The sequence below is a fragment of the Colias philodice genome, chromosome 16 (assembly GCF_061535455.1).
Source record: "Colias philodice isolate Cphi_HAF_F1 chromosome 16, ilColPhil1 Martin Lab GWU primary, whole genome shotgun sequence".
In the NCBI taxonomy this organism is placed as follows: Eukaryota; Metazoa; Arthropoda; class Insecta; order Lepidoptera; family Pieridae; genus Colias; species Colias philodice.
Window position 1 is genome coordinate 9,289,735 of NC_143101.1, and position 26,283 is coordinate 9,316,017.

The 26,283-nt window shown below is 34.9% G+C and overlaps 2 protein-coding genes and 2 non-coding genes across 5 annotated transcripts; 2 read left to right on the forward strand and 2 right to left on the reverse strand.

Moving 5' to 3' along the window:
• Nucleotides 1-678: 678 nt before the first annotated feature.
• On the reverse strand, nt 679-20,833 carry LOC149481897 (peroxisomal leader peptide-processing protease). Of its 2 annotated transcripts, none has more exons than XM_089705073.1 (11): nt 20,596-20,833; nt 11,831-12,188; nt 10,662-10,825; nt 5,225-5,328; nt 4,615-4,742; nt 3,784-3,950; nt 2,578-2,684; nt 2,017-2,185; nt 1,395-1,536; nt 1,123-1,286; nt 679-838 (listed from the first exon to the last, which is right to left on the reverse strand). In XM_089705073.1, exons 2-11 carry the CDS (start codon nt 12,181-12,183, stop codon nt 753-755), a joined length of 1,584 nt encoding a protein of 527 aa, XP_089561199.1. In that variant the 5' UTR covers nt 12,184-12,188; nt 20,596-20,833; the 3' UTR covers nt 679-752. The 2 variants fall into 2 exon arrangements, with proteins under 2 accessions (XP_089561199.1, XP_089561200.1); XM_089705074.1 differs by lacking the exon at nt 20,596-20,833 and adding an exon at nt 20,256-20,353.
• Nucleotides 5,844-7,694, forward strand: LOC149481898 (NADH dehydrogenase [ubiquinone] 1 alpha subcomplex subunit 11-like). The gene is made up of 4 exons (XM_089705292.1): nt 5,844-5,930; nt 6,257-6,360; nt 6,728-6,837; nt 7,465-7,694. The coding sequence occupies exons 1-4, from the start codon at nt 5,844-5,846 to the stop codon at nt 7,692-7,694; spliced, it is 531 nt and encodes a 176-aa protein (XP_089561418.1).
• On the forward strand, nt 15,173-15,245 carry TRNAV-CAC (transfer RNA valine (anticodon CAC)). The gene has a single exon. It is a non-coding gene; the product is annotated as a tRNA-Val (tRNA).
• On the reverse strand, nt 15,749-15,835 carry TRNAY-GUA (transfer RNA tyrosine (anticodon GUA)). Its single transcript is given in 2 exon segments — nt 15,749-15,784; nt 15,799-15,835. It is a non-coding gene; the product is annotated as a tRNA-Tyr (tRNA).
• Nucleotides 20,834-26,283: the final 5,450 nt, after the last annotated feature.

Genomic DNA, 26,283 nt, shown 5'->3' on the forward strand with positions numbered 1-26,283 from the left:
TTAATGCACCGTTGTAGCCTTAGAGCTTTTTATCTACGTATGTGTAAATTGGAAAGGATAAATGAGGGGATGATAAAAACAAACAAATTTGTTGTAAAAATATATTTCGTATAAAAATTCACATATTCATAGAAATAACCTTTACAAATATATATATATATATTTCCACTAATATTTTAACTAAATTATAAAAATCCACCAGGGATAAAAAATATATTATTTAATTATATCGATACAAAATATATCACAATTCATTTATATTGTTTAGTATAAAATTCCTTGTCAAATTGTTAAGAAAACTTAAAAATACAATTATAAAATACAATTATACATCAACACGATTAACAGTTTAAATAACAATATAATATAATGCAATTTTCTATAATAATATTAACTAGATTCACAACTCTCCTTAATCCTAATCCCATTAAAAAAAATTACAAAATATTTTCTAATTATACCTATATTAATTAGGTACCTATATTTTTTACTAAATCAATAATTTGAAAGAAATCGAACCTGCGATTCCTTTGAAAAAAAGCTCAATAGTTTTACTAATACACACCATAAATACCCACATGTACCAACAGTGGGGAGCGTGAGGTTTTTTCGTTACGGAATTTCTGGATTCGGTGCCCGCGCTCAAGGCCCGCGATAGAAGCTATGCAATAGCTTAAAATGTAAAATTATGGAGTAATTAAAATATACAATGTAGTAAGAATATCAGAAAATACTTAAAATAAAGTAATTTTTTATATTTTCGATCTGTAAGGAAGTAATCGCCATTGTGATTGAATCATCTCTCTGTTATTTTCGATTGCTAATAATTTCTTCTCATCTGAAAATAAGAAACAAAATTATTATTATTTATTAAATATGTAATAGCGTGACTTTCATCAACACATAGGAAAAATTGCGCAAGAATTTAAATATTTTTTCTCAGTATTTTCTTAGTATAGTCTGGGTGTTAATTATCTATATAAGTATTTAATTAAAATTATATGTGTATGTTTATCAGCCATCTGGTTTCCATAACACAAGCGAAAGCTTAGTATGGGATCAAATTTATCGTGCCCGTGTGTGAAAATTGTCTTTTAATATTTACTATTTTATTTATCTTACCTCTGTCTTCAATAAACTGCTGTACTAATTTCACAAAAGCTTTAGCAGGGACCGCCATATTGATATAGGGGAAACACGCGCCTGTTTCAGTTTTAGCGTTACTCACTATGATGCCGAGAACTCGCACTTGAGCGTTGTTTGTTATTTGGAATATTGGCCCGCCACTGTTAAATGTGAAAAATGTTTTAATAAGGTGAATAATGAAAAGCTAAAAAAAACAAACAAAAATTTAATGAGCGCATGAGCGACATTGTATATTATAGAAACCATACCTAAACCCAGACTGCACACAACACGACGTTTGTATCAAAGATGGCGACACGTTATTAACATGGCCGCTCGTTACAGTCGGTTTTAGATCTTCTAGATTGTTCTCGTTGAAGTACGGGTAGCCAGCCGCTAGTACTGACTCGCCTGGAAGAAACTTGTTTTTGTGATAAGTCTGGTTTTAATTACTTCAAATGTAGAGAGTATTTGTGCGAATCGATAACATTTTTTTAATTATGAATACTTAACTTTTATGGTTTAAAATATACAATGTGAAGGTCGTGTTTGAAACCAATATCTTAATTTTTTGAATGTGTAAATAAAAAAAAAAACTAATCTAACAATTTTTGGAGGCAGACAAAAAATATGATTAAAAAAAATATTTTACTTATAAATTTTATATGATTGACGGTGCTAACACGCTAGAGCATTCTTTCGTGATCTTTTAGTGTAAACGAAAACTGGTATTCAGTGTTGTTCAGTATAAGAACATAGCATAGAATCTTTTCAAACACACTAAGAACAACGAAAGAATGCTCTACGCCTGTTTACATTAAAATTTGACATAGTGGTATTAGAATGAGACAAAAATATGAATATGAGACAAAAATTATTTCACATAGGTACCTTTTTCCACAGCCTCATCATGAAATACAGCTGGTAATAAATGAATCCAACACTGAGGGTTTGTAAACAATAACGCAAGATCATACGCTTTATCATCTACGTTCTTGTACCGAACTATAGCCGTCTCTTTCACTCCGCGGCAGTATAGCGATACTTTGTGAGAGGCGTGCTGGAAAGAGATGGCATTATGTTTGGTTGTGTTTCTTATATCATTGTGTATTTTGTACTGTCATTGTAATTATTTATGTAATGATTTGATTTGTACACTGTTGCAAACACTGCCATATTATCATGCATGGATTTTTGTTAAAAAAAATACTACAGTTTCGCGAATCTTTTGTATATGAACCCAATGATAATGTATGTAATCCATGTAAAATTACCATGATCAAACAGCACAAAAAACTTTCTGAACATAAAAATATTTGTTTAAAAAAAACCATACAAGCAATAATTTATACTAACATTATATACTACCACTAATTTGGATGAATATCTATAAAATAATAAAAATGAATTATTATTAATAATTAATAAGGCACCAAACCAAAAAAAACATACATTCTTAACAACATGCGCGCACGTGACGACGAACCCGTCCCCGAGGTACACGCCCGCGCCCCACGCCGCGCCGCACCGCACCACCAGCGTCACGCGGTCGATGCGCTCTGCATACATTACACTTTATTTATTTACTAGCTTTCCACCCGCAGCTTCGCCCGCACAGTCAAAGAAAAACCCGCGTAGTTCCCGTTCCCGTGGGATTTCCGGGATAAAACCTATCCTATTTCCGGGGGTAAAAAGTAGCCTATGTCCTTTCTCGGGTATCAAAATATCTCTATGCCAAATTTCATGCAGATTGGTTCAGTAGGTAGTTAAGGCGTGATTGAGTAACAGACAGACAGACAGAGTTACTTTCGCATTTATAATACTAATAAGGACTAGTAAGGACTAGTAAGGATAAATCACTTGAATCACTCTATCTATTAAAAAAACAGCATCAAAATCCGTTGCGTAGTTTTAAAGATTTAAGCATACAAAGGGACATAGGGACAGAGAAAGCGACTTTGTTTTATACTATGTAGCTATGTAGTGATACTTTATTGTACAGTGTAAGGAAATCTAGTACAATCTAATAAGGTACAAATATTTTGCACAATAGGCGGCCTTATTCCTACACAGCAATCTCTGCTAGGCAACCTGGTAGGAAAGGAAATGTAAGAATAGTGTAAAGTTTAGAAAAATAACATAATAGAGGGAGATGGCAGATTATTCTGACGTTTTATGTTCGAGTTGACAGAGCTGATAGCCCATCAGCATCGCTAATGATCATTTACAGAAGCGAATAAGACACACTAGGGCCAAAATTCAACTTCAATCACGCAAAACTTACCCAATATGTCGATCGTTACACAATGAAATCGAGGCTTTTTCGAGGCTCGACAAAAATAAATATACCGGCCGAATTGAGAAACTCCTTTTTTTGAAGTCGGTTAAACAAAACAAAAATCAATAAAATTTCTCCTTAAACTACTCAAATAACCGTTTTGTAATTGAGTAAAATCTCGTAGAGCGTGGTAACGAGGAGACAGTCTCCCCGTGACTACGCTCGCTGTAAAGTGTTCGAAACGTCGGGAAAATAATATAATGAATAAATCGCGTTTAAAATCTGTTAAAGAAGTCTTAAATATCTAAATGTATAATACATGCGTAAAATCAAACACTAGAAAATACTATCTCGTATCTGCAGCACAGCACACGGCTCACCCAGTATGTCGGAGTGCAGCGGAGACGGCGCCGCTCTTGGCGCGGCGGCGGGCGGCACGCGCAGCTTGGCCGCCAGCACCGAGCGCAGCGGCGCCGCCAGCGTCAGCCCGACCCACTCGCCGCGCCACCACGACACGCTGCACACCACTGCGCCTACCAGCTCCCTCCTGCGATAACAACAATATATATGACTAGCTGCTCCGCGCGGTTTCACCCCCGTGGCTCCACTCCTGTTGGTCGTAGCGTGATGATACATAGCCTTCCTCGATAAATGGGCTATCTAACAGCGAAAGAATTTTTCAAATCGGACCAGTTGCAGTAGTTCCCGAGATTAGCGCGTTCAAACAAACAAACAAACTCTTCAGCTTTATAATATTAGTATAGATAATGTACTTATAACGATCAAAAAAACACATTTAAAAAACTTTCAAAAGTGTGTTTTAAATTTAATTGTTTGCCTGTCACAAAAATCATTCAACGAAACCGATACATTGCGACCTGAAAGAAAAAATAGCGTGCGTACAAAACTCAAACTCAAACATTTATTTATTCAATTAGTCTTCTAGAAGCACTTTTGAAACGTCATTACATATTTTTAACATTTACCACCGATTCGGAAAGCAGTATCTACGGAGAAGAACCGGCAAGAAACTCCATATTACAAAGAACGCATGTCAAAAGTGAAACTTCTTTCCATGCTACGTTCGCCGTTTCTGCTGCCCAGCTTCGTGGCGGTAGTATTACCTTATACCTATAATTTTACCCGCATTCGCCGAAAGAAGTTTAATTAAAAAAAAACTAATACGTTTATAATTACAAGGGTAAACTTACGTAGGCCCATCAGTGAACACGGGCCCACCCTCCGATCCCAACGCAGTCGCTGCGTCAGTTAGCAACAAAGATGGCCGCTTGCCGACCACGCCGCACACTGAGCCGCGCGTCACTGCGTTTAGAAACACCTGCAATTATTGTGTACTATAGATATTTTAGATGGGAATAAATAATGTTTGGAAATTATTATTCGATGTTTTTTTTTCTCTCTCTTTTTTGATATACTTAATGGTCATCTTCATCATCCTTTAGGAACGAACGTTAAGTAAACGATAACGAAATCATAAAGATATAACGCATATAGAATAATGAAGATGGAATGCACATCTATGTTATAAGTATGCTATCTTGAAAACAATTTTGTCAATAATACCTCAGTAAAGAAGTAGTTAGGTATATGTAAAAAAATAAGAAATAGAAAACATTATCGCACATTAGTCAAGTAAAGAACTATCAGATTTTATTAGTGAAAATGCATCACTAAGAAAGTTAAAAAGCCTGGTATATCTATGGGTATTAAAAATGTTATCCCTCATATTATAATAAGTCGTGCAATTAAACCTAGAATAAGCTGTCTTATGATAATTAATAATTATGTTGTTGTTCCTACCTCACATCCAAACGGTGTGGAATGAACTTGTATATTCGTCCCCCGTTCTGGTGGCAGTCGGACCAAATCTAGAAGCTCTGATAAAGGCCTTAGAAACTTAAATCCTGTAACATTTAAATTATTTTATGCCAACATTATAACGTTTATTCTTGTTAAAAAATTACTATGAAGTACTAAAAAGAGAGGTCGAGTTTGAAATTGTGGTCTCAGTTTACGATAGCGAAGTCTTAACGAACTAAGCTATTCATAGTTGTTGGAAAATAATCTTCTATCAAGTCTTTTAAAATAATTGTAGAGATGTAGAGGTAGAGTGGTTCTATACATACGCGTTTTTTGGCTTTCCTCTTTCTATTACTAACTTTAGATCACAAATTACCGGCTAATTGTAAACGCTTATGACCAGTGACCAAGGCGAGTGACCCAAAATCTGCATATTACACAAAACCCTATTTTACGTAAGTTTTTGTTCATGAAAATAAACACTGTAGAATAATAAGAAAACTCTTTGATGTATAAACCTATTTCATTGTGTATTTATTTTTAAACGCGTCAAGCGTCAATCTGACAGAAAATTATAATAAATAAAATTCATTAAATTTCCCCAATTATTTATTAAATAATGTCCTGTGAATGTAAACAAGTAAAAACAAATCGTAACTACTACCGATATTATGATTCGCCGGAGGGATGTGATGTTTTCAAAAAGGTAAACGTTACTTAAAGAAAGTGAAGTGTGAGGTATGGGCAATGAATTAATGACTTCAGTAACATACATAAGTATAGGTTCTTCCTGTAATTAGTGCGACTAGAATGTATTTCCAAAGACTGGTTAATTTGTTCTACCTACAATATATATATTTTTTAATAACTTTGACAATCTCATTAGACCGCCCAAACGTGGTTAGTCTTACGGATAACCAGCTTCCTAAAATCTAAGCATACATAATGACAGACGGATAGACGACGGGAAGCAACTTTGTTTTTCACTTTGTAATGATTATAGTAGATAATTTGATTATTGTTCATATTTAGATGATGGCATCAGCTCGAATCGGGGCAACGGCCGGTGTACTCATATCGACACAAGATGTACTGCTGTACTCTCATGCTATTGGTCTGGGACCTATTCTTAGGAGGTGATGATCTTTCAAAAAAGCACCAGTTATTTTTTAAGTGAACCGCTTGAATAGATTTATTAACATAATTTTAATTGGTGGATAAATAATTATAAGTATTAAAGCGAAAAATTTGAGTGGAAACTGACTTATCACACACGATCGAGTCTTAAATAAATATGTTAGAGTAGCTGGTTAAAAACGGGCAGATTAATGAAATCGTACATTTCAATTAATGATAACTTATGGACGGCTAAGAGTAACTTCAGCTTATTTCTTGACTGGCGATGACTTTTCTGTAATGTGAGGTAGTTTATTAAACAAGAGGTCTTCGACTTTTTCGAAATTCATTATAAAAATATTATTTTAATATCGACGTCTGTTTCAGATATATGTACCACACTGCACCTTTGGCTCTAATGGGCGCTACGTTTGCTGCCGTGGCTAACACCGTGTATCAGTACAGAAAAGTAGACGACCAATGGAATTACTTTTTAGGTATTTTTAATTATAATATTTAAATGTATAAATAGGTGATAACCAGTATCTGAAAAGGACTAAATATATTTTGACCACAATGGCTTTTGACTCATAAAGACTTTATTTCTGTTTGTATTTTTTTATCATAATTATTAAGGATATACTACTTTTTCTTCGCTCCTATTTTCTGTTGAACGAAAATTTATACTGTGCAAAGGGCTCGACTTCTTTTCCCAGCCTATTTTACTTAGTACAACCATACATGATCCATTTCTATAACTCCCTAAGCATATCGAGTTTTTCCTAAAACATATTATGATATGCATCTTTTTAAGGCGAGAGTGAATAGGGTTCTCTCAAGCGGGCATGTCACCATCTAGATCACGTCAACTTACCATCAGGTGGACCTGTGGTCAAATGCCTGTTTGATCTAATAGTAAAAAAAGACGTGTGGCACTCGGGGACTGCCGCGGTAAAGCTATTGCATGCTATGCCTTCAAGCCACACCTCCGTGCCCGTCGGAGTGGGGAGCGTGAGGTTTTTTCGTTACGGAATTTCTGGATTCGGTCCCCGCGCTCAAGGCCCGCGATAGAAGCTATGCAATAGCTTAAAAAAAATATCGAGTAAATGGTACAATATTTCCAGGTGGCTTCGCATGTGGTCCCATACTAGCTGTATACTTGGGCTCCTACCATGCCGTACTACTGGGTGGCCTTGCTCTGGGCACGCTAGCGGCAGCCAAGAAGGAATGCTTGCTGAACGGGATCGACTTCTTCCCTCATGTATATAGTCACATGCGCACTGTTAACCATTGGAGAATGGACTATTCTCTCACTAAGGATCCTCTTGAAGGTATAATAGCACCTATTGGGTAGGGATAGAGTTCTATTTTGAACGTGGTTATAAACAATGATGGAGGACATTCAGTATTTATTTTATTGAAAGGTTTTTTTTAATAGACCTGATGTGCTTCCCAGGCTACATTATTACTTTCTTCCTTGTTTTCATTGTTCTCTATAAACAAATAATTTTTAAGATTGATTTAAAAAGTTGATACGTAAAACAACATTTATATTTTACGCCGAATTACATACAGTAAAAGTTCCTTATTCGCGGGGTATATGTTCCATAAATATGCCGCGAATACAGAAACCGTGAATACGGAATGGTAATTTATATGGGACTAGCAATGCCCTGCGGTTTCACCCGCATAGATAGCGATATCGTGACAGTGAAAAGTCTACTATAGGTCGGACTATAGGTTTAAATTTTAGTCACATGAAAATCACCTTCACCCCGTCCCGCACTACGCCTGCTCATTGTATTAAACAGTATACGGTCTATACTATTTTCTGTAGATTGACACTTTTAAAAATTCGTTATATCTTTTGAATGGAATATTCAATTTTTTAAATTTAAAAAGTATTTTGCTGGTATTGAAACAGTCTATAATAAAACATCATTTAATTAATTATCTATCTAATTCTAATCTAGCTCTATTTTCGTTTGATGTAAATGCACCGTCATAAGAGTTCCCAAATTTTGTTTTACTATACGGAAATCAAATGAGCATTGATTTTGACTCGATTTTACTGTTATACAGTGACGCATTAGGCCAACACGAGCGGCCAAAGTGTACTTTACGTTGCTTGTACGTTGGGCAATGCGGCTGCTGTTGACGCGTTGCTGGACTTCTCGCTGTCGGCGGTCGGGCATTCGCAGGTGAATGAGTGAGTGGGTAAGTTAGTGGCTGGGTAGAGTGAGTGGGTAGAGTGAGTGAGTGGGTAGAGTGAGTGAGTGGGTAGAGTGAGTGGGTAGAGTGAGTGAGTGGGTAGAGTGAGTGAGTGGGTAGAGGGAGTGAGTGGTTAGAGGGAGTGAGTGGGTAGTGGGAGTGAGTGGGAAGTGTGAGCGGGTGGGTAGAGGGGTGAGTGGGTATTGTGAGTGGGTGGGTATTGTGATTGAGTGGGTAGAGGAGTGAGTGGGTGGAGGAGTGAGTGGGTGGACGAGTGAGTGGGTAGAGGGAGTGGGTGGGTAGTGTGAGTGAGTGGGTAGAGGGAGTAGGTGGGTAGTGTGAGTGAGTGGGTAGATGGAGTGGGTGGGTAGAGGTGTGAGTGGGTAGAGGAGTGAGTTGGTAGAGGGGTGAGTGGGTAGTGTGAGCGGGTGGGTAGTGTGAGCGGGTGGCTAGCCTGAACGGGTGGGTAGAGTGGGTGGGTATTGTGAGTTAGTGGGTAGTGTGAGTGAGTGTGTAGAGGAAGGGAGTGAGTGGGTAGAGATAGTGGGTATGTAGTGTGAGTCAGTGGGTAGTGAGTGGGTGGGTAGAAGAGTGAGTGGGTAGAGGGAGTGAGTGGGTAGATGGAGTGAGTGGGCAGTGTGAGTGGAGTGGATAGAGGAATGAGTGGGTAGAGGAGTGAGTGGGTAGAGGAGTGAGTGGGTAGTGTGAGTGAGTTGGTAGAGGGAGGGAGTGAGTGGGTAGAGATAGTGGGTATGTAGTGTGATTCAGTGGGTAGTGTGAGTGGGTGGGTAGAGTGAGTGGATGGGTAGCGTGAGTGGGTGGGTAGAGGGAGTGGGTGGGTTGAGTGAGTCGGTAGGTTAAGTGAGTGGGTGGTTGAGTGAATGAGTGGGTGAAAGAAAGCATTTTCAAAACATGTGAATGTGTTTCTTAAATGGGATCCTAAAGTATGTTGTATGATACTTATACAGGGTGTCATTTCTATAATACCGTAGAACATTTTTTGTTCTATCTTAAATAGATTCCGCAGCGCACGCGATGACAGCATTTTTATTAAGGAATTTTTTACACCTTGGGTTACATTATTGCATTTTTGGTAAGGATCTCTATTTTTTTTGAAAATGCAATATAGCCTATGTTGCTCAGTGAAGACTGAAGATGCAGCTTTCTAATGGTGAAAGAATTTTTGAAATCGGTCCAGTAGTTTATGCGTGAAAACCATACATACATACTTCATACTTACTTAATACACATACATATACATACTTACATAATTACAAACTTTTCCTCTTTATAATATTAGTATAGATTATAGGGGATACGTTCCTAGGTGACGATTGAGATTTTTTTCGTGTCGAAAGTTTCGACGAGTTTCGACTCGAAACTCGTTTCTCATTTTTTTTAGTTGACAATATAAACTAGGAAGAGTGCAGTAGACGTTACTCGAACACAATTTTTGTAACGAATGTGAAAGACGAAACAATAAAACACGCAAAGCAGCTTTTACTATAAACGGAACTACATTTAAAAATATACTTTATTTATTGAGTTATAAGGTTGCTTCCATTCTGTTTATACTTGATTTACATTCTCAAAAACATCAATCGCGGCAAAGGCGGCTTGCGACAAAGGCGGCTTGTGTCAAGTACTTTAGGCAAACTTGTAATAAGATCTATTTTACTTTCTTATTAGTCCATTTGACAAGGATATTGGGTTAGATACCTATTGGAATAATTTTATTATTAAGTAAGTATGTACTTATTAAATCCGCGAATATAGAAATTGGGTCGCATTTTTTTAATCCGCGAATAGTGAAAACGCGAATAAAGGAAGCGCGAATAAGGAACTTTTACTGTATTAAAAAGTTGAAGAATGATTTTCTTTTTCAGAAATGCAACGCACTTGCGACCAGGGGAAAAAGAAGTGAATTATTTATATATGTATGAAAAATTTATAATAAATATTGATTATGATTATTGAAAGCAGTTCTCATTTTCACTTAGTTTGTAAAGAACCAATCATATCGGTTGAAGCGATACTATTGGTTATTTATTTCTTGCCGAAGCATGCGTGACTCACATTTAACCCAATCTAAATAAACTACAATAACTACCAGTATTATCGCACTCCAAGTCAATAAGCACAAACACAGAGAGCAGAGCCTTGCCGAGCTGCGTCTGTCGTTCCACGTCACCGTCTCGATGGCCAATCGTCCAGCTGTATAGAATGTCGTCCACGCACCGGTCTAGTATGGGACACTGCCAGAGGTGGCATATTCTGAAACAGGACATCTATTCTTAGATAACAGAAATAGTACCATACAGTAGTCAATTAATATAATTTATGTATAGCATGCAGTATAGTTTACCGAAATGTATAAAAAGATAAGGAAAATTAATAGCTTGAAAAACATAAAGCACAGAAATTATTTCGTGGGTTTGGTAAAGTTTTAAAAGCTAAGGTCGTAGTACATTTGCGCGAATTATTTATTATAAGTTAAAAAATATTTCCTATATGTATTTTATTAAAAAAGGTATCGACATATGGAAAATATTTATTGAAGTGAAAACTTCTTTAGCGGCGTTGGGTATAAAATCTTAAACTCGCGTCAGGACACGTGACCTGATCGAAAAAGCGTGACGGATGGATATCAAACATGCTGAACTTGATGCTGAACGTTATACTCTGTCCATTATATTATTTGCTTTTTGACAGCTCCACGCCTATGAAGGATTGTATTGTCTATGATAAAATGTCATACAAATAATTATTGTACTTCATGGACCGGCCCCGCCCACTTAGTGATGTCTACACAGAATTATTCAATGATGGGTCGATAGATTATAATAATCGATAGAAATGCTCTGTAAAATATATCCGATACAGAAAAACTCTTCTATTATGTTATATAATTTAAACGTAAAGACAATCAAATTGAAAGATAGAAACCAATAAATAATAAAATATTAGTTTAGTTTAGTTTTAACATAAAATGCATAGATATGTGGTCTTATTATCACATATCTTATTAGTACATTTACGTTGTAATTATTATTTACGTACCTAATTCGATTTTTGATAATATTTTGAATTTATAATTGAAATGGTATCACAATCGATAATCTTTTAGACATCACTTCTGGTATCACCCGTCGAGCTGTCAAAAAGCAATTCTTATAGTGGACAGACTATAATAATCAAGTTTTCACTTCTGCCGGCACTCCCGGAGTGCAACCCGTCTTTTTTTTAATTTTTAAGCATTATGCAATTTCAGATCCTTACCTGCCCGTCATCACGCGCGCCTGATAGCTACTATGCTCAAAGTCAGTATCAATGTCCAAGTTCCTCTCTCTACTCAGCCTCTCCACTCCTTCATACACATTAGACCCTTTCGATTTGCCCTTTTCACACGTCACATAGATTTCTGGCAATGTGTTGTAAAACTCATCGTTTACTATAGGCTTTCCTCTGGCTTCTTTTATAATTTTCGCCTGTTTTAAAGGAGAGAGAATAGATCCATGTGTGAGAACCCAGCGGTTGGAATATTTGATACCAGATGCTGCGACTGTCAGAATATTGGCTAGTTCTCCATCATCAGAGTAGTTGTAGGTTACCATCACACCTTCTACCGCCATTTTTGCTGGAACAATCGATTTTGAACTTTAAGTCAAGACGTTAGAGTTGTATTTGATGATATTGGTTTATGATGACGTCAAAGGGAACTTTTTAATTTTTATGCAGCTGGATTTTTTGTTAACGTTACATGTAACGAAATACTAGTGAATGAAATAATGTATTTTTGTTAGCTTATATTTATTGTTGCCTATATTTATCCAAATCGGTTCAATGTATCATTTCGTAAACATTTCTCGGACAAATATTTATTTAATCTTTTACGCATTTTGTTCGCGTCAAAACAATATAAGCATTATCGAATATTTTATAGTGAATATTATTTGCATAGGTACCATAATTAACTCGTATTTGGTCTACGAATTAACCATAAAACATAATAAAGTGACAGGTACAATTATACCGGGAATCAGAAGAATTTTGTGTACAAAAATGTACATGTCTTGACATTGTTTAAGCTTGGACATAGCTTGGTGCACCGATAAATGCTTGATAAGATTACATTACTAAAGAAAACTATATCTACCTATAAATTACAGCCCCCCCTAGACAAGTGGCTCTCTATTAGCGTAAAGTTCAATAGAATAGATTATGAATGTATGAGATTGACGTTTGATTACGACGACGACGACGATTGATTACGTCAATCTCATACATTCATAATCTATTCTATTGAACTTTACGCTAATAGAAAACCACTTGTCTAGGGGGGCTGATCTACATAGACGTTGAGTTTGTACCTTTCGTTTATGGCGCTAATCTCAGAAACTGCTTAACCAATTTTTTAAGTAATATTTGTGTTGAATAGTCCTTTTATCGGGAAAATCAAATTTAATATTACATAACCAATAGGAGCAGAGTAGCAGCGGAAGAAAAAGTTGCAAAAGAGCAAAAACATTATTCTTGAGTTTCATTTTAGAGTTTTTTAGCTCAATAGGAAAAAATACGGAACCCTTATAGGATCACTTTGTTATTAATACCTATCTAAAATGTCTAGTCTATTTCTTTATCGGCAATCGACTGTTTTGGCATACAAACCAATGATTTAATTATTGTGTCCTGTGGTTTTACGCACCCAACCACAGAGTATCATCAACCACAGAGAGACTTTAACAATTTATTTAGTTAAATCCGTTGTAAATTGTAATCTTCACTACATAGTATAAAACAAAGTCGCTTTCCCTGTCCCTATGTCCCTATGTCCCTATGTCCCTTTGTACGCTTAAATCTTTGAAACTACGCAACGGATTTTGATGCGGTTTTTTTTAATAGATAGAGTGATTCAAGAGGAAGGTTTATATGTATAATAAGATCCATTAAGTAGTGGAGAAGTACTGTTATTTTTGAGGTTTCTAATGTGATGTCGTAAAAAAATACATTTATTCCGCTTACATTGCAAACGCAGGCTGAACCCTACGAGTTTTATCAAAATAATGTACTAAGTATTATACACATTGAAAAGGTCTACAGAAAAGTCCGCGATGGTATATGTCTATCTCTTATGGATAACCCACAATAACTTTTTTTTGTCATTTACTTTTTACGACAAATAATGGCTAATTTTCGAAGCGATTTTAACCAATACAGCATTAATCCTTAACCAATTAAATACCATGGATACATTGTTCATTTAATATAGATCTATATGGCCCTTTACACCGTATGATTTAAGTGAATATTTTCGAAGATATTACAGATTTAAAAATTGCAGGACGTAGCGTTTGCGGCCGCCCGGCTATGTATTTTATACCCGTGCGATGCCGGAGGCCGGAGCGGGCCGCTATATTTTTATACCTATACAACGTTCACAATTTTTCTGTAGTGTATTTAGTATCAGCATTGCACCCGTGCGAAGCCGGGGCGGGTCGCTAGTAATATATATATAAATCTCGTGTCACAATGTTTGCCCTCAATGGACTCCTAAACCACTTAACCGATTATAATAAAATTCGCACACCATGTGCAGTTCGATCCAACTTGAGAGATAGGATAGTTTAAACATGTAAGTACCACGGGCGAAGCCGGGGTGGACCGCTAGTCTTAATTTATATAAATCTCGTGTCACAATGTTTGTCCGCAATGGACTCCTAAACCTCTTAACCGATTATAATAAAATTCGCACACCATGTGCAGTTCGATCCAACTTGAGAGATAGGATAGTTTAAACATGTAGGTACCACGGGCGAAGCCGGGGCGGACCACTAGTAAATTCATATATACTAGCTCTTGCTACTGAGATCAAAGGACTTTTCACAGGCGAATTAGTAGTTCCAGAGAATACTGCAGTCAAATAAACAAACTTCAACTTTATGGTACGAGTTCTAAAATACAACCTCTCGGTTAAAATATGACCACACACAATTGTGGCCAATTTGCCATTTGTTCTGCTATAGAAATAAATTATATGAGAGCGTTCACACTAAATATAGAATCGCAATACAGACTTATTTATAGAACACGCTACTTTTACATTACATACTTTATGCCTTTGAGTGATTTAAACGGCATATGGAACGAAATGGGCAATGTATTACGTACACCGAGGCAATTGAAAAAAGATGATAACATGAAATTATATGAATATAGGGCGGCACAAATTAGTACCATAACCACACCCTCGGGATGAAATGTAATGAGCTTTATTCAGCGGGTGGTCAATGGGATCGTAATTTGTTCTAGTATATAAGACAAGATGGCGGAACACCGTCAAAAGTTTGCTTCGCGCCATCACACAGGGCGACCATTTCCCGCGCTTTTTCTTTCGAAGCATTGTGTTTTCTGTTTTGCCTGCTATTTTCTCTGATTCCGAGGTAAGTAATAAGTTTTAATATTATTCACGCGTTTAAGCTTTGAAAATAGTCTTCAGGATAGTTAGTAAGAATTTGGTAAAAACTGCAAGATATTTTTTAAAATATCCATAAAAATACTTTTTTTTTTATAAAATGGTTCGTGACTTAGAAATAGTATTAAAATTTCACTTCACCAACATAAGTTTCCGTAGTGTAGCGGTTATCACGTGTGCTTCACACGCACAAGGTCCCCGGTTCGATCCCGGGCGGAAACAGCTTTTTTGTTTTTATACTATAAATTATATATTTCATTAATTAATATCTTGAGTTCATGAAATTTCATAAATATGCAGTGTACATAAATTGTAATTTACTAATAATTTACCATTGAGTTACTATGTTCTACGTACTGCATAGTAATTCAATGTAATTTACCTAAAATTTACATCATAAACGTTTTTATTTACGTGTTTATTTTTATATTTTTATGAGATATGTTTGTTTTTCTTAATTTATAAAAGAACTCTGTCGAATTAGGTTAACCTGTAATGATAGTTAGTTTTATGTGTAAATAAATAAATACTTAAATAAATAAATAAATGATCACTATTTATGTGCAATTTCACAACATAAATGAAAAAAATGAATTTAAATAAATATTATGAGGAGAAAAACATATCTTGTGTATTGTTTGACTATTTGTATAACGTAATTACATATTAGTGTTGTACATAATATTTCAATTGGAATTAAAAAAGAAAAAATATAACAAAAACATTCCTTCGAGCCGGATTTGAACCAGCGACCTATGGATATCTTCAATTAACACTACAGTCCACCGCTCTACCAACTGAGCTATCGAAGGTTGTAAGCTAACTTCCAAATTAACAATCTTATTCAAGATACATATATACATTAATTACTAGGTTACGTATATAGTCCGGGATACATCGCCCATTTTTGCAAGTGATTACTATCAAGCTAATTTTTCGTGAGTAGCTTTATTTTGATGAGATGCCCAATAATTTCATGTACGAAACTCTCGATTGTGGTAGCTTACAGAGGTAACAACTATAAAAATGTTTGATTTGACGGTTCTCAAATATTTATTACGCAATTTGTAGGACAATATGTCTGTTGAATTATATAAGTATTAAATAAGTGAAAATAAAAAAATCAGCTGGTTAGTAATCATTTATGATGACTTCGTTATCGATACACATTGGAAAGGGGGACTCTTTGATCAAACCATAGATTTTGTAGGACAAATATTTTTTCGAATAATTTAGATAATTATCTTTAGATTGAACAAAAAAAAACATTCAGTTAGTAATAAATATTTGAGAACCATCAAATCAAAATATTTTATCCTTGTTTCCTCTGGTAGCTACCACAATCGAGAGTTTCGTACATGAAATTATTGGGCATCTCATCAAAATAAAGCTACTCACGAAAAATTAGCTTGATAGTAATCACTTGCAAAAATGGGCGATGTATCCCGGACTAATACTTTTGTAAGAAAAAAATATTTATTCTTAAAACACATATTATATAACGTTATCATAATTGAAGTTTGTTCTTTATTAAAGTTTTTTTTTAAAATAGAATAACTTTCCTCCCAGATAATAAATGTTATTCAAAACAAATTGTTATACGCAAATAAAATAATCAATAAATTATGTTTCATCGACCTTAAAAATATAATTTTGATAAAATTAATATTATTTCAGTCTATAATATAACGATTATTTCATATAATTTCAAATCATAAGTATGTAATAACTAATAACAATATTTTCCTCAAATGCTCATTCCTATTATGTTTTAGAAGTCAAATGATATCATAATTAAAGATTTTAACGAATAATTATGTTATATTTCATAGATTATTTTCGTTTATTACTATATTAATAGAAATTAATGCGATACGTTCAATTTATGCATTTTTTATCATAGAACAAATAAAAAGGCAGTAATAAGAGTTTAGATATTATGGCCAACCGATTTTATATTCCGTGCGATAGTATAAAATGGAATAGAATAGAACAAGTTTTTCCATGGTGTTGATGTGTATGTATTGAATTATGTAGTTACTCGAAATGTTTTACCATATTACTTTGATATTAATTTAATACTGACTAATCGAAATATCTGCGATACCCCATAATTTCTTAATCCTATTATTAGTCTATCAATTGCATCAGATTGTGACCTAGATCTATGAACCTGGTCTTTATCATTCAAATACAATGTTTAAAGCCTTAACACGATAACTGGACAGTTATGTCCAGTTATCGTTCAGCTCGTAACCTCGGCATGTGTGTATTTGGGTGACTAAATAACAATAATGTTGTATCTGTCTGTTATCAGTTACAAGGATCACCTTTGATGCTTGCAACGATCTTATCATTTAGAAGCAGAAATAGAAAATGTTTTAATCAAGAGCCTGCGGTATCATTGTAAAATGGGTTACCTTCTATTCATCAGTAAAATTTATTTAATGGTATTTGGTACACTAGCTTCTGTTAGGTTCTGTGCGGTGGGAATAAGTAGATAAAAGAGTATTCTCTGTAGTCTATTCTAAGTACTGTTTTGTCCATTAGGACTACATGGATACCATGGATTACCATCAACATACAACATGTTTTTGTATTTCGTTTTTTGCAACATCTCAGATTACACTCAAACTCACTAGGTACAAGAGAAACTTCTATATTTTATTAAGTCGATAATAATATTACATAGGTAGACGACTAAAAAAAGGAATTGTAAAAATTAACTGGAGTGATTAAAATAAAAATACAATTATTATATATATAGACCCTATATTAAAGTCTATAGTTTCGAACTGTGCTTCGGATAATGTGAGTGATGAGAATATTTGCAAATAGCAGGTGATTATAAATTATTTATTTACGTGTTTTAAGTTTAATAATAGCATAATAAAAATTATGTGCTGCCATCCAATACTAATTGGTGGTGAAACGCCCACGTCGCGCAAAAAGGTCAAAATTTTATCAAACTTTAGAACAATGAAATATTGCAGTAAATGAACTTAATTAACTAGTAACAGTTAACATACACAGATAAGATTATAATACATTGAGTAAAATTCAGAAATTTATCTTATATTCAACACACATTTGCTAATTATTATTTATTTATAATGATTTTGATAATTATCGATACTTATCCAATTTTCTATTATTACTATTTATTAGGTAATTATACTATATGAATTGAGTACCTCGTTTTATGGCACTACTTCTGAAGATTTGCCAAATTTACTTTTCATATACCCTTTATGTAAAGGGTATTTGTATCAAGTGGTAAGAGGAGTAAGTAGAATAAAATAAACTGACAAATGCTACGGATGAAACGGATTCCACGTAAAACTAGACGAATCTGGACATAAGAATTAATAAGCCTTCACAGTCCATGCTCGACATATCACCTGTCATATGAAACTATTTTGTAAATTAATAATACTTTTAAAGTTGACCTCATCCATCAGTTGCTCCTATCCTTGATTTGGACCGTAACAAATCGTCTTTAGTTCCGTTACATCCGATTCTTATTTCATCGCCATTATAGTGTTACCATTGCTAGTAGACGCATCATCTTTTTATGTCATCGTTGGTTAAATCCAGAGTTTGTTACGGGGTTTCATACGGGGAGTTTTATTGAATGCTACACGTATCAACTATGTTTTTCCTGAGACGAACTAGTGCTATAATTTTTATGACTACGCTAAACCAGTATGAACAAATATCACTTGTTTTCCTCAAAAGCCCCTTGTTATTGTTTTTAAAAGGATACCGAAACGATAGTGACATCATCATACTCCGTTAATAAGTAACTTTAATAGATGACAAACATATATGAAACATATTTATACTAGGTACTTAATAACAAATCCATAATAGAGATCCTCAGTTCTCTTGACTTTTCTTTATTCGAACGCTTCGCTATTGGATTTAACTTTATTGATCTTATATAGACACCATTAAACGATTATTTCGTATAGGTTCCAGTACGAATTAGTTACGAAAGAAAGAAAGAAACCAAGCTATGATGTAAATAAAACATAGCTTGGTTTCTTTCACCTAATTGTCTCTCGATAACTGTTGTCTTCCTTTCCCAAACCACCAGTATCACACATTCCCTTAGTTCCTGTGTGAAACAACGACGGATATGGCTGGCTTCAGCTTCGCTACTTAACTGTCCAATTGAACAAACGAGCGTGAGTAACACAGGATCCGGTCCCGTGACTTTATTAAATCCCATAATTGTTTTATTTTCGTTTATTTTTTGGACTATTTTGAAAATGGAATCAGGCGATTGAAATTTAAAATGCAAAAACACAGTTATACACAAATCAACAAACTGAATCATCAAAACAAGCAATTTGTCATTCTTAAATTTCTCCTGATTTAGTTTTCCATTCTATAACCCGTGTCCCAGTTACTTGCTGTCCAAATTTCAATACTTACACCGTACACGTATATATCGTACACGGCAATTTAAGGAGACAGGCGATACGATAAACCCACGACAATACAATAATGGTCGCTCTTTTGCCTAATGGGTCGTATCCTGTACGGCCGAAGCGCAGTCCAGTCAATGCTAAGAGTCCGTTTCTTTCGCTCCCATGCGCATTTACGGTCAATTCCAGAAACAAAAATCCTCGGTTATCCAATTCTGCGTTCGTGCCGCATTTTATTGCTCACATCCTCGCGTGGGCCGTCCACTGATCATTTCAACGACCGAAACAACAACGAACGATGCGCTCCCGTGGTAATAGATAACGAAACGTGTTTCTTCCATCTTGTTTCACTTGACTTTCGTGGGGATGCAGTGTTAGTGAATGTTCAAAGAGATATTCTTGTGTGCATTGCAACGGATATGCCTGCGTACCGTCTGGCGCCGAGTGTGAAGAAAAAGAAGCAATCGACTTCATTGTTAAGTCACTCGAGTTCTATACATTTGATGCGATAACGTTTTAGGTGAGTTGTGTTTGAGTTTATGAATAGCTTTTCATAACCGTTTACCGTACCCATGAGGAATTGTTTCTTACTTGTCATGTTAAAAAAGTGTAACACCTTTACTTAGTAAATGGACTACTAACGTAGTTCTTTTCCTAATAAGGTTTTATGGGATTTAAGAATTCATAAACTTGTACGAAAATAATTAAATTGTTTAAAAAAATGTTTTTAAACCCTACCTATCTTTAATTTGAATATTTTATGTTCATAATGTAAGAAATAAAAAACAAATAATATTACCTCTGTCCGTAAAGTGAAATATTATGGTACACCTACTGCTTCAAAGGAATGATCGATGAATGATATAAAATTACGCATACTATCAACAAACGACGTAATGTTAATGTTTTGTGTAAAGTATGCATTTGTAATCTGGAATCAAGCAGTTCTAATCCACAAAACAGAATAAATAACTAATTAACACATGACAATTGACATTATCATTAAACCCAGTACTAACTAGAATATTAAGAGAAATCAAGTGTAAACTTTGACCCATTTAAAGTTGCAAAATGAAAGAAAAAAAATCACACATTCAATGATAATAATGTTTTATCCAAAACATAAAAATGTCATTTACCTTATGAACTTATTTGTTTACTTTTTGAGGTTATAAATCCGAAAAAGTTAACTTCACTAAAAAATACGCACACACCGTACAAGTTTAAGCTAAACACTAAACACATTATACTGCCATTTACTACATTGTACTATTATTTTTGTTGAAAATATTAATTATAAATAATTATTTATTAATTTGACCTGCTGATATCAGCTGTTGAACTTTGTTACACAGTGAACTATGTATTTCTGTTTACTTCTGCCTTCTCTGCACAGATACCTACAATTTTATTAGCTTGTCATTTGTCATTTCATCCAATAGCCAACCAATACCACAACGTAATACCACGTTCAACCGCTAGATGGCGCTTATATAAATTTTGAACTATTATTTTTCATGTTGCAAAAATTGAAACTTAAAAAAAAATATGAAAAGGAAAATAAATTAAAGAATGAAATCCAGCAAGACATTTTATAGAGGTCATAGTTATTACGAAATAAATTTACCGCTGCTGGATCAATAATCAATTACTTACGGTTAATTAATTATTGTTTTGTTTAGAAAATTGGTCAGTTTCGTATAAAACAAACTCCAAATAATTATTCTGATAATTAAAGAACCCTTATAAATAAATGTTATTGCTTTAATTGACGTTTCGATAGTCGTTACGGGAGGTAAAATTCCAAAACGATTTAATCAATTTCATTTAGGTATTTCGAAACAGTTTGATTTGTTATTTTCAATGTTTAGATGACTAATTGATAATATTATGACCTAAGATTATGACTATAAGTTGTATACGTAGTATATTATTATTAGTCTGTGCTATAAGTATACAGTAGCTATATCGTTGGCCGGCAAGTTGTTATCCGCAGCTTGGCCTGCAAAATGAAATGTACAAATAAAAAACAGAATTTCGTGAAAATTTGTTCTAAGAAATTAAGTGTCTAATTAAAAAAAATCGGATGACCCAGCTAATAATAAAAATGCCACGCGAATGCCTTTTCTTTTTAAAAATAATGGAAATAAATTATGGAGTTGCTTAGGAAATGAAAGAACTTTTATTTTTTAATCTTCTTAGTTTCGGAGTTATTATTAAAAAGTTATTAATAATCTACCATCTTTATCAACTAAATTTGTTCTATGTACTGCTTCCTAAACATTTTTCTAGACATACTTACAATTACCTACCTAAATCTAGAAATTATTTTTCACCGTTTTAACGTTTTAACTTAGTCTAGTAACTTCTATTAGGAAACTATCGATAAATATGTTATTATCTGTTACATTTAGGTGTTCAAATTTTTAGGTTAGCTATTTATCAAATTGAAGAATAGAATAAGCTCTTGAATAGAGCACAATAGCGATACTGTTAGAAGAGGATATCATAAGATTTATCGGTCGTTGTCGACTGAGGAACTCTCACAGGGAACTCTATTGCAGGATTTTACCATAATATACAAAACTTCAATCATGTATCTATAGTCTACTAGCGGTCCGCCCCGGCTTCGCCCGTGGTACATATGAAAAATAGATGTTGGCCGATTCTCAGACTTACCCGATATGCACAGAAAATTTCATGAGAATCGGTCCACCCGTTTCGGAGGAGTATGCAGACTAACATTGTGACACGAGAATTTTATATATAAGATTAAATAATAAATTTCTTTCGTAGCTAATAAACATACGTGAAGTCTCAATTGTGACTAAAAAAAACTAATAAGATATTATTTTATACTCTGCAAAATATATTTTTTTTGTATTACAAATTAAAAGTTTCCACTGATTAAGCAATTATGTTGTATCTAAGAAAAACGTTCTAATATTTAGCAAAAATATTTCAATAATTCAATTGAAATTATAAATTGCGATAATTATCATCAATTTAATATAACATCGTAGGAAACTTACAAGTCATCAAATTTCCATGAAAGAATGCAATGGAAACGGAGGAATAAAATAATCGTCACGTAGTAAATAGAGTAATTATTTTCGATTTAGTAGTATTGTGGAAAACCACTTCATTGTCGCACAAAGATCAAACACGGATAGATGAATCATAGCCCCCTGGCTATGACGTCACTATGTGGTTAGGGGCCCCAAGCGACCCTATCTCGCTTGGGGCCCCTCTATCAATAAAATTATGAAAAACTCTAGTTGTAACCATTGTGGCAACTACTTTTAGGGGCCATTGAAAACCAGCGCTGTGCCGTGTGCGTGAATAACTATACAATATTTAGCTGGGTATCCAACCCCTTTTTCAAGAAAACTTTGGTATTATACTTTATTATTCATATTCTCAAAAACTTCAGACCCTTATCTGAAATACCACTTGGGTTATTAAGACTTTAGAAAAATCTATACCATCTATACTAATCTATACTAATATGTATTATAAAGCTGAAGGGTTTGTTTGTTTGAACGCGCTAATCTCAGGAATAGCCCCTTTATTGAGGAAGGCTATAGGCTATATACAAGTTTGTATAATCACTAAGACAAACAGGAGCGGAGCAATGCGGGTAAAACCGCGGGGCACAGCTAGTTAAATATCAGATATATTTTTGTCCAAAACCCTGAAAAACCCAGAGAAACAGGACTTAACCCTATACTTTATTCGTAGGTACCTTAGATCATTACTTAATGATCTAAGGTACCTACAGTAACATTCTTTAAAATTAACCGTAACTTTATTTCCCAGAAGGTCTATTATCGGCAGCACTCAAAGGGAACTTAAATATATTGTTTGTGAGTCACTAAATAAACCGCCAAGTATAGGTGAGATTTATAAATGGCATCGGTTATATCAGAACTCGTTGACTTATTAAGAAAATATTTCTATTACCTAGTGTTTCGTACTAGTACTTAGAATTATGTGGTATTATGTATTTATCGTTTGACTGATGCCTGCCACTGCAAGGCTGCACCTTGTTTTTCGAATAGGTACAGATCGATAGTTAGGTGCAGGTGCGAGTGCGAGTGTTCACAGGTCCCTTAACGTCCCGCTAATACCTAAATTTGTTTTCTGCACATCTATAATTAATTGTCTTGATGATGGCCAATTCATCAAAACTTAAAAAAATATTAGACTCGTGTTTTAATTTCAAAATACAACAATTAAATAATTCGTAATTAAAAATTCAGAGTAATTCTCGATTAGCTAATATTCAATCAATGAAAATCATGAGTGAAAGTTTAAAGTACAATATAACCTACAACGCGAGATGAAATAAGCCCCCCTAGACAAGTGGCTTTCTGAACTTTACGCTAATAGAAAGCCACTTGTCTAGGGGGGAAGTGCATGAATTGATATGGACTTTTTCAAAATGTATGGTGAAAAATCTCATAAAATTCGTTTGCACTGTTATGTAATATTTAACTGAACCTAAACAATATAGCTGCATATTTTTATTGTTTTCGGATTTTATTTAAAAAGATGTCATCATTAATTTTAATATGTCCAATGTCCATTCATTGTACTATACGTCAGCCATGGGGTTTATTCATCAGTTGAAATGACTGTAATTCATCTTATGGTATTTCTGAGAACTTTATCCTCTCCGATGTGCTAATGATACAGTAGATTATTATTTATATGTTATTTATTGCAGTCATTTGATTGATTTCTATTGAAATATCATCCGCAACGAGCAATTACTTTTCAACCGACTTGAAAAAAGGTTGTAATATCGATTTTTGACGTGACAACGTCTTATAATTCGATTGAGCCGGCTGCACGCACGAAAAAACATGACTCATGCGGCGTTACCTCGCTCTGAGGCGTTCCATGTAAAGGTAGCATTCGGATCTGGGCTGTCGCGACCTGGCAGCCGCGGCCCTGCAGCCGGGAAAATTGTCACTGCTGTGCGGCGCTGCCAGAAGCTTACGGATAACAGCGTCCGCGACCCGGGCAGCGACTGCCACACGCAGTAGTCAAACAGCACTCAGTCAAAATAATAGTCAAATATACGAAAGCGAGAACTCGTGAAGAGACTGATAGAGGACGAAGAAGAGGACGACCAAATAATGTTGGTCTTACTATCATCAAAGAGGAATAAAATCAGAGATCAGAGGATTCATTATATCATAACATTATCCTTATAGGTTTTGAGTCAAGGATCGTAAAGTGGTGGATTTTTAGCAATTAATTCAACTAAAAACTCGTCGTTTTCATCGGTAAACGTCGCCAGCAGCGCGAGTCGCGACCGTACTGCTCCCGGAGCGGCTCGGCGGCGCTGCCAAAGTCGCGAGCAAGCCACGCCCCTCGGCCGCGCGGCTCGGTCGCTTGCGTCGGACACTATCGCATACAATTCCCTACGAAGCGGTGCCTCGCGACCACGGTCGCGGCTGCGGGGCAGCGGCTGCCGGGTCGCGACTGCCCAGATCCGAATGCTACCTTAAGGCTTGAAGTGCACGCGAGAGCGCGGAACGAGCGACAAAGAAGCACAATCGGACGTTGTCACGTTCAACTATCGTCAGTAAACCGACTTTACAGACAACCAATTTTTTTTAGTTGTTTGGTATCCGAGAATTTTTGACTGATTTTGATGTTTTTTTTTTTGGAAGCTCTAGGCTCTCCCGCTCTCGTGTGGTTTCATTTAAATGCAGGCAGCAGGGGATTAGATTTTTATCTATACTAATATTATAAAGAGGAAAGGTTTGTATGTATGTATGTATGGTTTTCACGCATAAACTACTTGACCGATTTTGATGAAATTTGGCACAGATAATCTTTAGACCCTGAGAAAGAACATAGGCTACCTTTTATTGCGAAATATGTACCACGGGCGAAGCCGGGGCGGACCGCTAGTTAAAAATAATTACATAGGTATTCTTAAAAATCGTCGTAGGTATAATATGTACCTATAAGTCATAAATTGGCAAATGCACAAAATCATTCGTCTTTATAATATTGTTATAGAAAACTACCTATAAACATCTTATTCTGGTAATTTACACGGTTCAAAGTTTAAGTCATAAAATTGAATTAATAATAGAATTTGTATATTCCTATTTGAAGAGAGAGAAGTACTTGAAGTGGTGAGTTTCTATAAGTTTTATATTATTAGATACCTAACAATACTAGCACTCCGCCCGCGGTTTCGCTCGCGTTGTATAGACTTAACCAATCACACTAAAACCTTCTCGAGAACCAATCATGAGTGAAATAAAAATGAAAATGGATGCAGCATGCAGCACGTTTAAAGTTTTTCGCAAACTGACAGACAGACGCGACAGAGGTTTATTTTATATGTACATGTAGTTTGTTTCATACGATGACTGGAGTCTTTGGTCGAAATCCTGACCTTAAAACCTAGTCTTTTCCTTTAGTTTCCTCTATCAATAAATTATTTCTTCATGCCTTCCTTTAAATAAACCAGTATAAGACCAGCATATACCTGGGGCCGTATTATGGCCTCTTATTTCCAGACAGTTTACTCCTTGAATTGAACTGACTGGCAAATTCATATTATTATGATCGCAATCACCACCCTATACATACGAGTTACGACTCAGAACTCTATTAGCTAACTCTTGCATAAATAATGTAATAATAATATATTTAATAGGTAAGTAATAATAAAGATATTATGAATCATTTATGCCCTGGCGCCGCTGTCGCGTTAGAATAATTTATTACAAATCATATCCGGATATTTTTTGTTATGTACAAAATATTCAATCGGTTACACGCTTCACTATTTTTTT